Here is a 16,894-nt window from a genome sequence, read left to right as displayed (position 1 = left end):
AAATGGCTCTCAAGTAGAAAATGACTATATTATGTTCCAATATATGTACACTGGTGGCCAAATGTTTGGAATAATGCACAGATTTTGCTGCTTCGGAAGGAAATTAGTACTTAAATTCACCAAAGTGGCATTCAACTGATCACAAAGTATAGTCACGACATTACTGATGTAAAAAATAGCACCATAACTATCTGAAAAAAGTCATTTTTTTATCAAATCTAGACCGCAGCCATCAGTCGAACACCGTATCCTTGAGTAATCATGCTAAATTGTTAATTTGGTGCTAGAAAATCACTTTCCATTATATCAAATGAAGCTTAACATCGTCTTTGTGTTTGTTTTTGAGGTGCCACAGTATGCAATAGACTGGCTTAAGGTAAATATTAGGACAAAAATGGCAAAAAACAAACATTCAATCATTCAGGCAAAAAAGTCAATCATTGTTTTAAGGAATGAAGGCGATACAATGCTTGAAATTGCTAAAAAAAACTGCAGATTTCATGCAAAGGTGTAACTACAGTCTTCAAAGACAAAGAACAACTGTCTCTAACAAGGACAGAAAGAGGTGTGGAAGACCAGATGTGCAACTAAACAAGAGGATAAGTACATCAGAGTCTCTAGTTTGAGAAATAGACGCCTCACATGCCCTCCGCTGACAGCTTCATTGAATTCTACCCGCTCAACACCAGTTTCATGTACAACAGTAAAGAGAAGACTCTTATGGGAAGAGTTCTTGTGTGAGAAGTGCCCGACAAGACAGACACATCTATGGCAAGTGCTACAGGAAGTGTGGGGTGAAAGGTCACCTGAGTATCTGGACAAACTGACCGCTAGAATAACAAGGATCTGCAAAGCTGTCATTGTTGCACGTGGATGATTTTTTAATGAAAACTCTTTGAAGTAGTTTAAGAAGTTCTGCAAAATTTTTTCAAATTGTAATAGTAATTTTTCACGCCATTAATGTCCTGACTATACATTGTGATCAGCTGAATGCCACTTTGGTGAATAAAAGTACCAATTTCTTTCCATAAGAGCAAAATCTGTACATTATTCCAAATTTTTGGCCGCCAGTGTATATATATATATTTTAGTTAATCGAAATGCTATAACAGATTTTAAAATCTGAAGAGCGTTTCAAACTCATTGAGGGCTTGAGAGGTCATCTAAACGTCCCTCAGTCGAGTTGCGTATGCATTTAAACAGCATATACGTATAGCCCAAGCATTAACAGACAACAAAACAACATATTACAAACTGTTATGAACCTTGAAATCACATACTGAACTTTCAAGGGATGCACAGCGGCCGATACGATAATTATTTTAGTATGGCTGAAAACTGATATGATCTATATTCAGGTAGTTGTCAAATAACATAAACGTTTTATAGTTTAACATCAAGATTTTAAGTTGCATTATTATGAATGTATAAAAAAAGGGCATATTGTAGGTTTTTCATGACACCTTTATGCCTTCACTTGTTCATTTACAATGTCCTGTTTTGTGACATATGAGTTTATAAACGTGCTAATATTCCACGTAGTCTCTCGAGGTTATGAAAGCTGCAAGTGGAATAATTACACAAGAATAAGAAAAACGTTGATTCAAAAAGTATTAGATGAAATATTTATCACACTGCAGGAAATGTCATATTAACTACATATTCTTTTGTCAGCTGTGTTTTAAAACAAACCAAACAATGCAGTGTTTACATTGAAGCTCAATCCTCAATTCTTTTAAATCTTGAAAGTAAAATCAGACTTCAAAACGTTTTATGTATATGAAAATATATGAAAAAAAAATATTATTTTATATTATTTGCAAATTATTTTCAATTATTTCCAATATAGGCCGATTCAGATAACCAATACTGATCATTTACAAAAGTGTTAGTCTTAATAACAATATAATGTGCATCCCTAACCATGCCTTCAGATCAGAGGAGGCGAGAGCGTCAAAATTCACTCTGGCTGCCCTGCCAACAACGCTATCGAAGATTCGTGGATGCTCTGACGTATTTGAAATAGGCGGCAACGTACGTTCAGAATGCTTGGTTTTGTGAACTATATTTAAAGGTGGTTTGGGCATCTGGTAAGGATGCCCCCGGGGCGCCTCCCTAGGGAATGTGTTTCAGGCACGTCCAGCTGGGAGGAGGCCTCGGGAAGACCCAGAACTAGGTGGAGAGACCTATTTTTCCGACCTATTACAAGTAGCGTATATCCTCATGAAATCTATTAAATGTGAAAGTAAGAAATCGATCGATTGCAGAAAGTAATTAAAATTATGGTTGTTTGCTAATAAAAATAAACAAAATAAAATACATATATCCCTGTAAGCAAACATGGACAGATCGTAAATTACGGGAAAACCGGCCACGGCAATAATTCGTTTCTTTGGGACTATTGTTTGGTGGGAACCAAAGTTTACACGGTTGTGTTCTCTAGTTCAAGACCCAGCACCACCAAGATGCCACTGTTGGGCCCTTGAGCAAGGCCCTTAACTCCAGGTTGCTCCGGGGGGATTGTCCCTGTAATAAGTGCACTGTAAGTCGCTTTGGATAAAAGCGTCTGCCAAATGCATAAATGTAAATGTAAATGTAAATGTCTTGACTTCGCTAGAGTGGAGCACTTCTATACTCCAATAGGTTGCCGCCGAACCGCATCAAAGCTCATTGACATAATGTTGGCTGCACTTGAACTTTCCACTGATGCCCACAACGCCCAAGACGCGCTGGCCTTCTCGCTGCCGAGAGACACTGGCTGCCATAGAAAATGAATGACTTCCGGTCGATTTGACACTTTCGACGCCTCTGGTCTGAACGTACCATTATACTTGAAATGTTGAACAGCACATTTCTATGAAGGGATTTAAAAATATAAACTTTTCCCTTTTCTCCCAATTTTGGAATGCCCAATTCACACTACTTTGTAGGTCCTCGTGGTGGCGCGGTTACTCGCCTCAATATGAGTTGCGGAGAACAAGTATCAGTTGCTTCCGCTTCTGAGACCGTCAATCCGCACATCTGATCACGTGACTCATTGTGCATGACACCGCAGAGACTCACAGGATGTGGAGGCTCATGCTACTCTCCACGATCCACACACAACTCACCACACGCCCCATTGAGAGCGAGAACCACTAATCACCACCACGAGGAGGTTATCCCATGTGACTCTACCCTCCCTAGCAACCGGGCCAATTTGGTTGCTTAGGAGACCAGAATGGAGTCACTCAGCACTACCCTGGATTCAAACTCGTTACTCCTGGTGCCAATACTCGCCCAGGCGCCTAAAACTATAAACTTAAGACAAAATGTAATTCTACATATTCTCGCTAAATCATTATGAGCTCAAAATCTTATTTTAATTTTAATAAAACAAATAAACACAGGATTTTGCAGGAAAGGGAAAAGAAATGATTCAGTAAGATTATGACATGAATAAACTATTCAGAAACACTTTTTTTTCTTCTTCTGACCTCTTATTTATGGCAACGGTGCTATGAATAATTTAGTGCATGCAGACTACAGGACACGAGAGCCTCAAACAAAATGCATAATCTTTAAAAATCCAGCTAGATACAGTATTTAAATATTAGCATATCTTTGTAAGATAATATTTAATATATATGAATGCTGGATTTACTCTGAAGCATTACAGTATTTTCTTCTTAGGACTTTAAGTGCCTCAGACTTTGTGCTATTTTAGTATGCACGATTAGTTATTTAAAAGCAACGGTGTTGACAGCCCGCTTATATGAGTTTCTCAAGCCAGTGCGATAAGAAATAATGTCGTCATCGTTTTCATCAGTCCCTGCCAGATAAAGAGAGAAGCAGAACTAAAACTACAGCACTTATTTACAGTGTTCAAACAGACCATTAATCTTTTATTTATATACAGTGAATGTGCCAATTCTGTCAAATCAAAGTGCAGATATAAGCAGGGGAAAAGTACCGACATCTTTGCTTATAATAGTCTTTACTTACATCAGAATCAGAGCTTATATGTGTAAAACATTTCTAAAATAATTTGTAGAGTCCAATCTCATTGCTTAGGATATAAAATACAGTGGACCTCTGCATGACCTCTGACCCTAAACTGTATATTAACGACAGTTAGATGCATTTACAACCTTAAGTTTCCAAATCACTCAAAGAAAGACTGAAGCTCAAAAGCTCATGGCCACTGGGTGCCCTCAGGCTTTATTTACAATACAATACACACCGTCAATTCTGCAAGCCTACATTAACCCACAGACAAATACTGATAGTCTGATTTATTTTTTCCACATCAAACTTATTTAAAAATGTAAAATATTTTCTGTGCCTTCATTGGCTTGTTTGAGCAGTTCAACTGTGCTCAATCAGGGCTGGACAGGGAAGAGAAATCGGCCCAGGATTTTACATAGCAACTGGCCCAAATGTTGAGCGGGTTGGTGGGGGGGGGGTGTTGTCCAATGTCCTTTTCTGCATATCGCGGCGCTGTTTTTGTGGTCTGTTTTGCATAATGCTGCGGCTCATTTTAGCTTATTGCAGCACATTCGGCCCATTTTGCGGCCGACCCACTGGCCCACTCAGTTCTCCCGATGGCCAGTCCGCCCCTGATCAAAGTGCAAAGTGCGTCGGCCTACCGGGAAAATGCCCTATATACAATTGTATACAACTGGCTCGACTACTGTTGCAAAGTTTGGCTGGGGTCACCTGATTGTCCGACCAATGACAGTTAAGGGGGTGTGTTTGAGAACAGCGGTATAGAATTGACATACTTCACATTTAATTTGAATAATTTCCTGTTTTGGGGTTCTAATTTGTCTAAAATTTTTGATTTTGAATTATCAGCATGATGTGCACAGCGGTACAATCTCTCTTAAAGGAATATTCCAGGTTCAAACAAGTAAAGCTCAATCAATAGCCTTTGTGGCATTATGCTGATTACCACAAAAAATGCCCAATTCCCAATGTGCTTTTAAGTCCTCGTGGACACGTAGTGATTCACCTCAATCCGTTTTGTGGAGGACGAATCACAGTTGCCTCCGCGTTGGAGCCGTCAAACCGCGCATCTTACCTGTGGCTTGTTGAGCGTGTTCGTGCGGAGGCTTCACGCCATCCACACTCAGCTCACCACATTATAGCGACCACGAGGAGGTTACCCCATGTGACTCTACCCTCCCTAGCAACCGGGCCAATTTGGATGCTTAGGAGACCTGACTGGAGTCACTCAGCACACCCTGGGTTCAAACTACTCCAGGGGTGATAGCTAATGACTATACCACTGAGCTACCCAGGCCCCAGACTCATCCTATTCTTAAAAAAATAAAGCAAAACATCAAGTTGAGGTTATAGTAAAGTAACTACAATGGAAGTCAATGGGGCCAATTTTAATCTTCAAAAATTGGCCCCATTGACTTCCATTGCAAGTGCCTAATTTTAACCCAGATTGGAGGTTTGTTTTTAAGAAAACGAGGGACGAATTGACTAAATATATATATATATATATTTGATTCGTCCCTCATTTTCTATATATATATAAAAAAAAAAAATGTTTTTTTTGTGGTAATCTACATTATGCCACAAATTCTGTCCATCGACCTTAACTTGTACTGAACCCGGAATATTCCTTTAAATATAATTTTTACTGCTAGTTTGGGTAGAAAAGCATGGAAAAATCACAAGTGTGATTAAAGGATGGAGTTTCTAAGTGAACACGTGTTTTCAGCTCGTGCTTTGTGTCCCAGTATATAGTAATATGAAACATTTTGTAAAACAAACGAATTATAATCGTGCACTGAATGTCAGATTTTTAAATGCGACTAGAATGTGAATGTTTTTGTGTTCTTGTCATACACTAAATGTGCACATTACACAGTCAGTATGGTGGTATGATATAACGATATTGTCTTGTTTAATAATACCATGACATTGTTTAACTGTCAATAATCACATTCTAGTTGTGATGTACAGTATAAGGTAAACCAGAAGTGATTCATAATGATGTATATTAAAACAATGGGAAGAATACAAGCAAAAATGACACTGAGCGGACTGCATGTCATACAGAAATATTCCACTGCCTAAACAGGGATGGTTATTGTATTTTCTGTAGTTTTAATGACATGCAAGGCATGTTTTATGCTGCTGCTGGAATATGCATAGTGCTTCAATAACAACAAATGTCATATCTCACCTATCAATGTTCAATTCAGTTTGTGGCACATCTCAGGTTGGAGGCCAAATGTGTGTGTCCAAGTTTAATAAATCTCCATTAAATTGGCCATGCTATATGTTGTCATTTAAAATAAGTAGACTCAGTGACGTACTTTCACTGTGAGTTTAATGTAAAAATCGGTGTCCACAGAAATAAGATACCTGGAATTATCTTTTCTTTAAAATAATACTTGTCAGCTGGTCAAAGATACTGCATTTCTGAAAGTCTTCAACATACTCACTGTCTTTAGTCATGTTTCCATACAAGTGTAATTTATGCGCAAAATCGGAATATTGCAAAAACAGCTTGCGAATAAAGCAGCCTTTCCATCCCATGTGTTAAAGAGAAATTAGCATCAAATAGAAATGAAAGCATGTCACACAGTTCTGGGATGTAATAGTTGTTTGTGTCCGGCATTTCCAAATAACCAGAGCAACATTTGAAATGCTGTGAAAATCGGTAATATTCTCTGTATTTACATGGCTTGTTAAGGCAAAGTCACATGACTTTTTTTATTGCGGGTCATTCAGTAAATGTGTTTATGCATCTTCATATGGAATAAAAAAAAATTTCCACCTCAAGCAAGCATATACTACTGAGCATATATCATTATATGCATTTTGGAGATTTAATTTGCATCTTGGTGTTTCCATCCAAGATTTGTGATGTGATATCCCATCATTTGCATTAAAAATAAATGTGGATGGAAACCTAGCTTGCGACCTTTACCACTTAACAAACTGCTCGCTAATGAATCTCTTTTTTTCTCCCCAATTTGGAACGCCCAATTCCCAATGTGCTATAAATCCTTGTGGTGGTGTAGTGACTCGCCTCAATCCGTGTTGCGGTGGATGAATCTCAGTTGCCTCCACGTCAGAGCCCGTGAATCCGCGCATCTTATCACGTGGCTTGTTGAGCGCATTACCGTGGAGATGTAGCGTGCGTGGAGGCTTCACGCTATTCTACGCGGCATCCACGCACAACTCACCACACGCCCCAGCGAGAGCGAGAACCACATTATAGCGACCACAAGGAGGTTACCTCATGTGACTCTACCCTCCCTAGCAACCGGGCCAATTTGGTTGCTTAGGAGACCTAGCTGGAGTCACTCAGCACACCCTGGATTCAAACTCACGACTCCAGGTGTGATAGTCAGCGTCAATACTCGCTGAGCTACCCAGGCCCAATTAATCTCTTTCTATCGGTGGGAGCCATGCACTCTATACACAAACACCACTAACTAGTTAAATTCATGATCAGAAGTTGCTTAATAGAGAACACCTAATCAATTATTTCAATTATTTCATCATTTGAGGTTAATAGATATTTTCAGTGTAACACATCAAAACATTTTCGAAAAGTCCTTTATACTGTAGCTTTCAATAGACATATTTTAGTTATTTTGATAGTTTTATTTATTTCGTCTGTTTTTCCACATTATGGCTTATAATTCATATATGACTCAGACTTTGGAAGTTTGATGTTTGCGTCCAGCCTGGTTTCGATTGGCGTGTAGAGCCTGAGTGATGCTGTACTCACTGTCCTGACCCACATCAGTCAGCCGAATGTCACACTTCACCAGACTGCTGTTGTGAGACATGCCCTCCTCCAGAAACTTCCCACCATCCTGTAAAAGAGACACAGGAGATGTGACAAAATGCATTTTACAAAAATAAGTAGCTCAGCGAGTAAAGACGCTGACTATCTCCCCTGGAGTCGTGAGTTTGAATCCAGGGCGTCCAGAGTGACTCCAGTCAGGTCTCCTAAGCAACCAAATTGGCCCGGTTGCTAGGGAGGGTAGAGTCACATGGGGTAACCTCCTTATGGTCGCTATAATGTGGTTCTCGCTCTCGGTGGGGTGTGTGGTGAGTTGTCCGTGGATGCTGCGGAGAATAGCGTGAAGCCTCCACATGCGCTACGTCTCCACGGTAATGCGGCCAACAAGTCACGTGATAAGATGCGCGGATTGACGGTCTCAGACGCGGAGGCAACTGAGATTCGTCCTCCACCACCCGGATTGAGGCGAGTCACTATGCCACCATGAGGACTTAGAGCGCATTTGGAATTGGCCATTCCAAATTAGGGACAAAAGAGGAAAAAATCCCCATAAAAAATTAAAAAAGAAAGAGAAAGAAAATAGGGCCTATTTTGATTTCATATTGACTTTAAAGGAATATTCCGGTTTCAATACAAGTTAAACATCGACAGCAATTGTGGCATAATGTTGATTACCACAAAAATTCTCTTTGACTCGTCCGTCCTTCCTTTTTTCTTTAAAAAAGACAAAATCGAGGTTACTGTAAATCACTTACAATGGAAGTCAATGGGGCCAATTTTTGGAGGGTTTAATGTCAGAAATGTGAAGTTTATAATTTTATAAAAGCACTTACATTAAATCATCTGTTAAAACTAGTGAATTATTTGAGCTGTAAAGTTGTTTAAATTGTCATTTTAGGGTTTTAGTGTTTATGGTGTAACGTCATCATGTCAATAAAGTTATAACACTGGATTTAACGTTACACGAAAAAGGTTAGTAGGCGATTTAATCACACTAAAATCATGTTATCATGCATAATGTTTACATCTTGTGGCTGTACTTTTGAAACCGTATTTTAACGTTTACGGATTGGCCACATTCACTTCCTTTTTAAGTGTCTCACTGTAACCTTGATTTTATGCTATTTTTAAAGAAGAGGGACGAGTCAAAATAGTTTTTTTATGGTAATAAACATAACGCCACAAATGGTGCTGATTGATTATATGTTTCTTTAATTGCTCGCACTCAAGACAGGCTTGAACCCCCAATCTTCTGGTCAGTAACCCAGAGCCTCAACCGCTGAGCCACCACTGCCCCCATTTTTTGATGGCACTCTGAGTATCTAGGATCATATTTCTTGTGAACAGCACCAGAGAGATCTTTCCTGCATAAGAGGTGATTGTTTGACATCTCATTTGCCTTGAATCTGAACTGGGAGGGCCGATAAATGCAAGCGCCATTTGGACGATGCGTCCCAAGAGAGAGAGGTAATCCCCACCCCACATGTCTATGTGTTACTGAATAATTGAACACAATCGACAGGACTACATCATTTCATATTCATCTCTTTAAAGAGAATTAAATGCTTTTAAAGAGTATTCATTTCTCATAAAACATGTTAACAAATACAGCTTTTGATTTAATAATGCATTTCTATTGACCCGTTTCATGTGACGTCACTGTATGACCACGCCGGCATGTTTGTAAAACGTACATATACTTTCAATGTTCTGTGTAGTGGGATGCGACAAAAGTCGGCGACGTTTTTGTTTTTATTTATAAGTATTGATCAAATTTATACCAGTGTTTACTTGCCACAGCCGAAACATTTTTATATCTTTCAATAAAGTTTTATCTTTTAAAATTTTTATCTTTTGGGCTGATGATGTGAGAGCAACTTGTTGGTTTTTGCTCATTTATTCAGACATGTCAGTTATCTGTACACGTGTCAGTTCTATTTATACAGTGCATTCAGAAATTATTCAGACCCCTTCATTTTTTGCAGCCCCCGGTAGTCAAGGGTCCCTGGTCGGGCTGGACTGGGAAGAGAAATCGTCCCGGATATTACATGGTAACTGGCCCAACTTTCGGCACGTTTCGTGGCCAACCCACCAGCACGCTCGGTTCTCCCGATGGCCAGTCCGCCCCTGATCGGCCCCAAAGTGCGTCGGCCCACTGGGAAAAATTTTCGGTATGCCAGATTACCAGTCCAGAACTGGTCCCTGTTAGTCAAGGGCCCCTGGAAGTCAAGGGTCCCTGGGCACAGGCCCCATTGGCCTGGTCCATAATTCACCTATGCCCATAATGACAAAGAAAAAACCAGGTTTTTGATTACTTTGCAAATTTATTAAAAATAAAAAACTGAAATACACATGGGACTCTTATTTTGAAAGGCATGCGCTCCCAGTTGTGAGCTCGCGGCTGATTCGCTGAGAAAGTGAATATGATTCAAACTACTAACCTGAGCTCCAGAGTTCAATCCCGCAGTTCAAACCCTCTTTTGAAACGGGTCTTTTTCACGAATCGCCAGAAAAGAATCTGGCGATTCGTGAAAAAGACACGTTTCAAAAGAGTCATTTGTTCATGACTCTCTCGCGCCCGGTTTGTTGTTGCGTACGCTGCAGCGAGATCGTCAGAAACAGAACAGGTGAAAAGTGGCACGAGTCTACAAACATATTCAATACCTCACAAGATGATATCTGACGAAACCACATATGAACGTACACAACTTCCGGAAGTTGTGTACGTTCATATCTTCTTATAAACATCCATCAGATATGTTTAAGTGGTTATAAGACATCACTGGAAGTTATATACAGCACATTACACATGCACAAAATACAAAATAACACACATTTAATGTACATTTTGAGATATTACGTGATACACTTGTAAAGCTACGTGATTAATATATATCAGAATGTCATATATTTGAAAAACATATATTTGTTGACATGTTTGTGCATGTTATTTGGAGACTTATTTATAAATAACTTCCACTATATAAGTTAGACTTGTGTATGTATTGCATGTTACAAGTTTATGATATGCCTGTTTATAAGAAGATACTTTTGTAACATTACTTAAAGCAGGTAAAGAACACATTTAATATGATGATGTCATAAAGCCTTTTGACTGTTTACAATATGACTTAATTGTGTGTATGTAGGATAAATCAAATGTTAACTATGAAACTAGCCATAGCAAGACAGAGTCGTCGTTCATTTTATTTGATAAAAGGTGAAAAATGTAATTTCCATCAGCGTCATTTCCAGCACAGAATTCTGTTGAACACAACACAGAATTTGAGACATGCTGGAAATGACACAAAAATTACATTAAACTTCTATGATGCATGTACATACACTGTTGGACATTGTTCGTAGGCAAATTAAATAAAGTAACAACATGTTTTGAGGATTACTCACCACTCCCAGTCTGTTGTTGGAGAGGTTTAGAGTCTTCAGCGTGGAGTTCTCCACCAGGGCTTGAGACAGCGCCATGGCTGCCGGTTCTGTCATCTTATTGCCACCCAGATGAAGGTCCACCAAGGTGTTGTTCTTCATCAGAGCCTGAGCCAGCGCCTGACCCCCTTCATCCCCGATGAGGTTGAGTCTTAGGTTGAGGAACATCAGCGTGGAGTTTCTGGCGAGAGCGTGTGCCAGCGCCTGAGCTCCTGCACCTCTGATGCGATTGTTGTAGACGGTCAGTCTCTTCAGCTGACCGTGGTTCAGGAGTTTGCTGATTGCTTGGGCTCCGCGGTCAGTGATGTGATTGTGTGAAAAGTCGAGTTCCAGCAGTGACGGGTGATCCAGCAGGTGTCTTACGAGTATGCAACACTTGTCATTGTCTACTTTACTGCGATGGATTTTAAAGACCTGTTGTGAGAGGTGGGATTATATCAAACATATGTTAACACCATATCCTTCAGCAATTATATCACATACTGTGTGCTATATAACATGAGGAAGTGTTCTGCCATTATTTACCCACTCTCATGTCACTCCATATCCTTAACACAACAGGAGATACCTTGAAGAATGTCCAAGCTGCTCTTTTTCACACAAAAAAGCATATGGATTCATGCCAGGGGCTGTCATGCACCACAAAAGTAGCGCAATATCCATATGATAACTAGTGTCAAGTTCGTCAATTAAATTACTGACGAAAATGTTCATTTTCAAAAGGTATTTTGAGTGGATTGACGGTCTCAGACGCGGAGGCAACTGAGATTCGTCCTCCGCCACCCGGATTGAGTCACTATGCCACTGAGAGGATTTAGAGCGCATTGGGGATTGGGCGTTCCAAATTGGGGAAAGGAAAAGGGAGAGAAAAAAACAAAAACCACCAATATGTCTAGTAATATTACAACTTACATCTGCACAGAGAATGAAGCCAATGAACAAGTGAACTTGAACTAATTACGTGCTAGTCAGAACGCTTATTTTGCGTTATAAATATGCCGTTTACTTCAAGTCGTGCTACAAGTTACACATTTTCCTAAACTGTCCAAACGTGAGGAATTCACAGCAAAATGACTCTAAAAAGGCGTTAATACTTCAGCATATTCCATGTAAGATTTTATTTGTTTAATTTTAAATATTAAAATATTAATTTTAACATGTTTGAAATCATTTTGCACATTATCGTCAACTAAAATACAAGCATGTTATTTTTGTGACTTAAATAATATGCCGTTTTAGTCTGGGTAAAATTGAGTAAAATAAACGAACCTTAACTGTAACTCTAAAAATAAGAAATATTTTTTTAAACTATCTTTAAATACATGTGTCAAGTTACTCGAAATTAATTTTTTGTGTGCATGTTGGTTTCACAATTGTTTTTAATCCATTTAGCATTTTCTACACCAAAACACTGTTGCAGTTTTATATGTTTTTGTCATTTTCCAAATTATCGCCCAAATTATTATTATGCAATTTGTGGCAACAAAATAATATGCCCTTTTTGTACAAGTAAAATTCACTAAAATTAATCATTACGAAATGATAAAGTTTAATAGGACAACTTCGTCAAAAGACAAAAATTATAAGTAAAAAACAATTTTATTAAAGAGATAACCTCCGCAGGGCGAGCAGTACTGCCAGCAACTCGAGGCAGTTGATGTGCCAACGCAGGCGAGGTCCTGTCCAGGAGCCAGCGGCTGCGTGCCCGTTGCACACGGCGCCCCAGCCGGTCTTGGAGGTGTCCATCGTGACCACGACACGCCTGGACACTTGCCGTATGGGGACTCCAGCCCGCAGGAACACAATATATATATTTTATTAAAATTAAGACGTTATTAGCTGAAATCATATAATACCTCTCAAATGTCATTTGCATTCACATATATTAAATAAAACGGTGCATCAAAATGGTATTGGATGTGTTACATTCCTGTGACGAGGAGGCGGAGGGCGTGGCCGGGCCGTGAGAATCAGCGGTAGAGCAAGATAAAGGGAGCCGGAGACGTCAGTCCGAGAGAGAGACACGTTGCATGTGTTTATGTTTAAGTTAAGTTTGACATTAAAACTAAATGTTGACTGTTCAGCCGGTTCTTGCCCATCCTTGAACTGTTACAATCACCATTATTTAAATATGCGGTGGTTCGAATGAGACTTGAGTGCAATATCTGAAGTTAAGATTTTCAGTGAATAACTACATTCCTTGGAATATAGTGCACAAGTCATATGGATTGCTTGTATGATACTTTATAGTACCACTGTGGTGCTTTTAATTTTTAATAGTGGCTCTGGTCACTGTATACTTCAGTTAAATGCAAATGAGCCATTTGAACATCACCTTTTGTCATATGGGTTTTTGGAACAATATGAGGGTGAGTAAATAATGACAGAATATATATATTTTTTTGGGGTGAACCATCCCTTTAAGGCTGCCACCTTATTAGCCATATGTCTGTAACTAAAACAGTGTGAGAAATTAATTGGTTTGTTGTCCATCTGCTCTGGCAGATAATTCCTAAACACTTGACAGCATCTTGATAATGTTGAAAATACTAACTACAACCAATTACAATAATAACTGATAAACCTTTAAGGTCTTGCAGGACTTCAAGGCTTTGGCCAGCGATTCACAGTCTCTGAAGGTGAACTCGAACAGATTCCACTCGAAGTTCATGCCGCATCCCTTCACTCCATATGCCACATGAAACTCTTCCAGGTTTGTCAGTTTGTCGAGCAGAATTCCGAAATCAAAGTGATCCATGGAGGGTCCTTCACTGCCCACATCACTGGCAGAATCAGAGCCCTCATCAAACCTGGGTGGCTCTTTGATGGGTGGAAGCAGCTGAGAAATATTCAAGCGCTTCAGGTAGTTTCTACACAGTGGCACCACATTCAGGACCGTCTTGGTGTCGGTTACATCTGGAATAAAGAGTTCAATGAGGCTCTCTAGGTAACGTTCAAAGAACATGCGTTTCCAGCTGTTGCCGTACGTGGAGACATCACCGAGACCCCAGCGACCCAGATAACAGCGTTTCCAGTAGTCCTCATCACTGATCAGGTTTGCAGTAACAGTCAGGGGAAGAGACGGCGGCAGACTGCGTAGGACAAACGCTTTATGGCGGGGAATGAGTTCATCCAGAATGGGGTTTTCTGCAGAATAAGGAAACACAGTTTAGGTATTCATGTACACAGTAAACTTCCTTTGAATAGCATTTCAAAGGGCCTTTGTCTAGAGATTTATGTTTGTCATTTTTCTTGATTTGTTTTTTTTTTTTTTTTTTGGTGTGTTATAAGCTCCTATTTTAACCAAAAATGTATCTACAGTACAGTGTACTACACTGTGGAAATCCATTCTGCAGCTGTGGTTGCCAGAAATTTACCGCTAAAAAATACAGTGACCATGTTTCAGGTTTTACAGGATGTCATTCTGATGCCCGGATGCTACTATTAATAACTTATATAAATATAATTTACTAACCTTCTGGCACTTTAAAAGCCTCTTTATCACTTTAAAATGTATCGATAATCACCATAGTAACAACAAAAGTCCACATAATGACTTAAAGTTCATTAAGAGTGTAATAATTAATACACATATAGAGACAAAAACACAAAACACCATCAGAGTAACACATGTGACACTAAAATAATGTAATATACACTAACTAACCTACACAAAATATACACAGAACACCTCAATATTTACAATGAATGAAACATAACTATTCCCATAAAATATAATGAAATGTGATGGATCACGCAGGGAATTCTGGGCTTCTATAGACCTTATTCAGGGTAGCGCCATCTTTGATTTTTGCCAGAAAATAAAATGAGGCTGTGAGGGGTGGACTTACCGTCTCTTTTATGGCACGCAGGGTATAAAGCTGTAAAAAGCTCCTAGGTCACATCTGATTTTCCACAACTCGTGTTGTCTGTAGTTTTTTTGTCTACTGAGCGTTCTTGGACAGATATTTTTTCAACGTTCAATCATTGTAAACAACTGAAGACAGACTCGTTGTCATCCCGCCAAAAATCAAAGATGGCGCTGCTGAGATTAAAGCTGCGTTCACGCCCTGTTGTAATTACCGTAATTACGAACATGGACGACGTTTGTGTTTTTTGTCAAATTTCCCCTGAGACTATTAATCATTTGTTTTGGGAGTGTCCCAAGATCCAAATGTTTTGGAAAAAAACTCGATCATTATTTACAAAGAAAAGCTATGATTCTTGTTAAATTTGAAGAAGCTAAATGTATGCTAAAATGTTTTTCATTTGATGGTGATAAAAATATTCTGTTTATATTTGCTTTAATTATTATAATTGCCCGTTATTATATTCATAAATTCAAATGGAATGGAAAAATGCCAAATTTTGAACAATTTAAAATCGATGTTAAAATATATTTAGAAACAATATCCAAAAGTAAAAACTTAAAAGCAAGGACAATTTTACAGCTATTTAATAGGTATAAGTTATTTCTGTAAAATGCCTTTCTTACTTTATTTATTTTTTGATTATTTAATATGTATTTATTTATTTTTTACCCTTGACATGTATGGTTATATGTACGTTGTATGTAATAAATTTTTTGTTCTTGTTAAAATGCAATAAAATAAATAAAATTACCGTAATTACGAGTTGGCAACTTGGAAATTCTATTCGGAGCTGTTCACGCCATAGGAACTTGGAATTGTGCGTTTCTATGGCAATACAACAAGCAACATTCGTTATGCAAATGCATATTAATATATATATATATATATATATATATATATATATATATATATATATATATATATATATATATATATATATATATATATATATATAATTTATTTAGCAGGACACTAGATGGTTATCCAAATCTGTGCTAGCTACATTCAATTGCATTGTGTGTCTTTCGTTTATTTTCAGACGAATCTTGCATTATTACGACATGGGGTGAATGCAGCACAAGTTCGATAATTTTAACAATAGTTTACCGTAAAAAGTAAACGTATTCTCTTGTTAAACATAATACACATTTTTACCGTTAATTATACAGTATAATTTTACTTTTTACCATTTATTTATTTTTTACCAAAAATTTAAATATTGTCTTGTTAAATCGTTTTAGCATATATGTTAAGGTAACAAGCCGTTAAACAATTAAAAAAAATTAACTGTAGCATTTTCACTTTGGTTTACCGTTAAAATTGCGGTATTACCGTAGCCCCCAACAGTATTTGGACACTTCTGGACCTAAAGTCACACTTAAAATGTGTTTGAATGGCACTGTATTGGACACAAAATATCAAACCTGGATGCATGTGTAAATAAATAGATATTTGGATTATTTGCCTTTAAAGTGTGTCACTATATGTTGAAGACAGAGTGTTGTTAGTAAAGGAACTTCAGCGAGACTCCATTCAGAATCCTCCGCGATGATGCTGCGCATTTTCCGCCCGTCAGCCGCGGCGTTAACCGTCTTCACCGGAGGATACATCCTTCTCTGTGCCCTTAATGACCCACTTTCAGACATAGCGCTTAAACTGACAGAAAATAATCATGAGAACGTAATGATACAGAGCACTTTCGGTTCGGTCTTAAAGTTTGGCGTTGACATGGTAACGCACACAGACGTGTCTCACGTCCTCTCATACGTCACGCGTATGGAGTTATATATGTGCCACAATTCTGGATGCGCAAAACTAT

At 38.5% G+C, this 16,894-nt stretch overlaps 1 protein-coding gene across 1 annotated transcript; it reads right to left on the bottom strand.

Moving 5' to 3' along the window:
- Positions 1-7,251: 7,251 nt before the first annotated feature.
- tcte1 (t-complex-associated-testis-expressed 1) lies at positions 7,252-16,676 on the bottom strand. Its single transcript, XM_052096259.1, has 4 exons — positions 16,541-16,676; positions 13,788-14,350; positions 11,168-11,617; positions 7,252-7,829 (listed from the first exon to the last, which is right to left on the bottom strand). Exons 1-4 carry the CDS (start codon positions 16,635-16,637, stop codon positions 7,665-7,667), a joined length of 1,275 nt encoding a protein of 424 aa, XP_051952219.1. The 5' UTR covers positions 16,638-16,676; the 3' UTR covers positions 7,252-7,664.
- Positions 16,677-16,894: the final 218 nt, after the last annotated feature.

The sequence above is a fragment of the Xyrauchen texanus genome, chromosome 28, assembly GCF_025860055.1.
Source record: "Xyrauchen texanus isolate HMW12.3.18 chromosome 28, RBS_HiC_50CHRs, whole genome shotgun sequence".
NCBI lineage: Eukaryota > Metazoa > Chordata > Actinopteri > Cypriniformes > Catostomidae > Xyrauchen > Xyrauchen texanus.
This window is presented reverse-complemented; position numbering and strand designations above follow the sequence as displayed.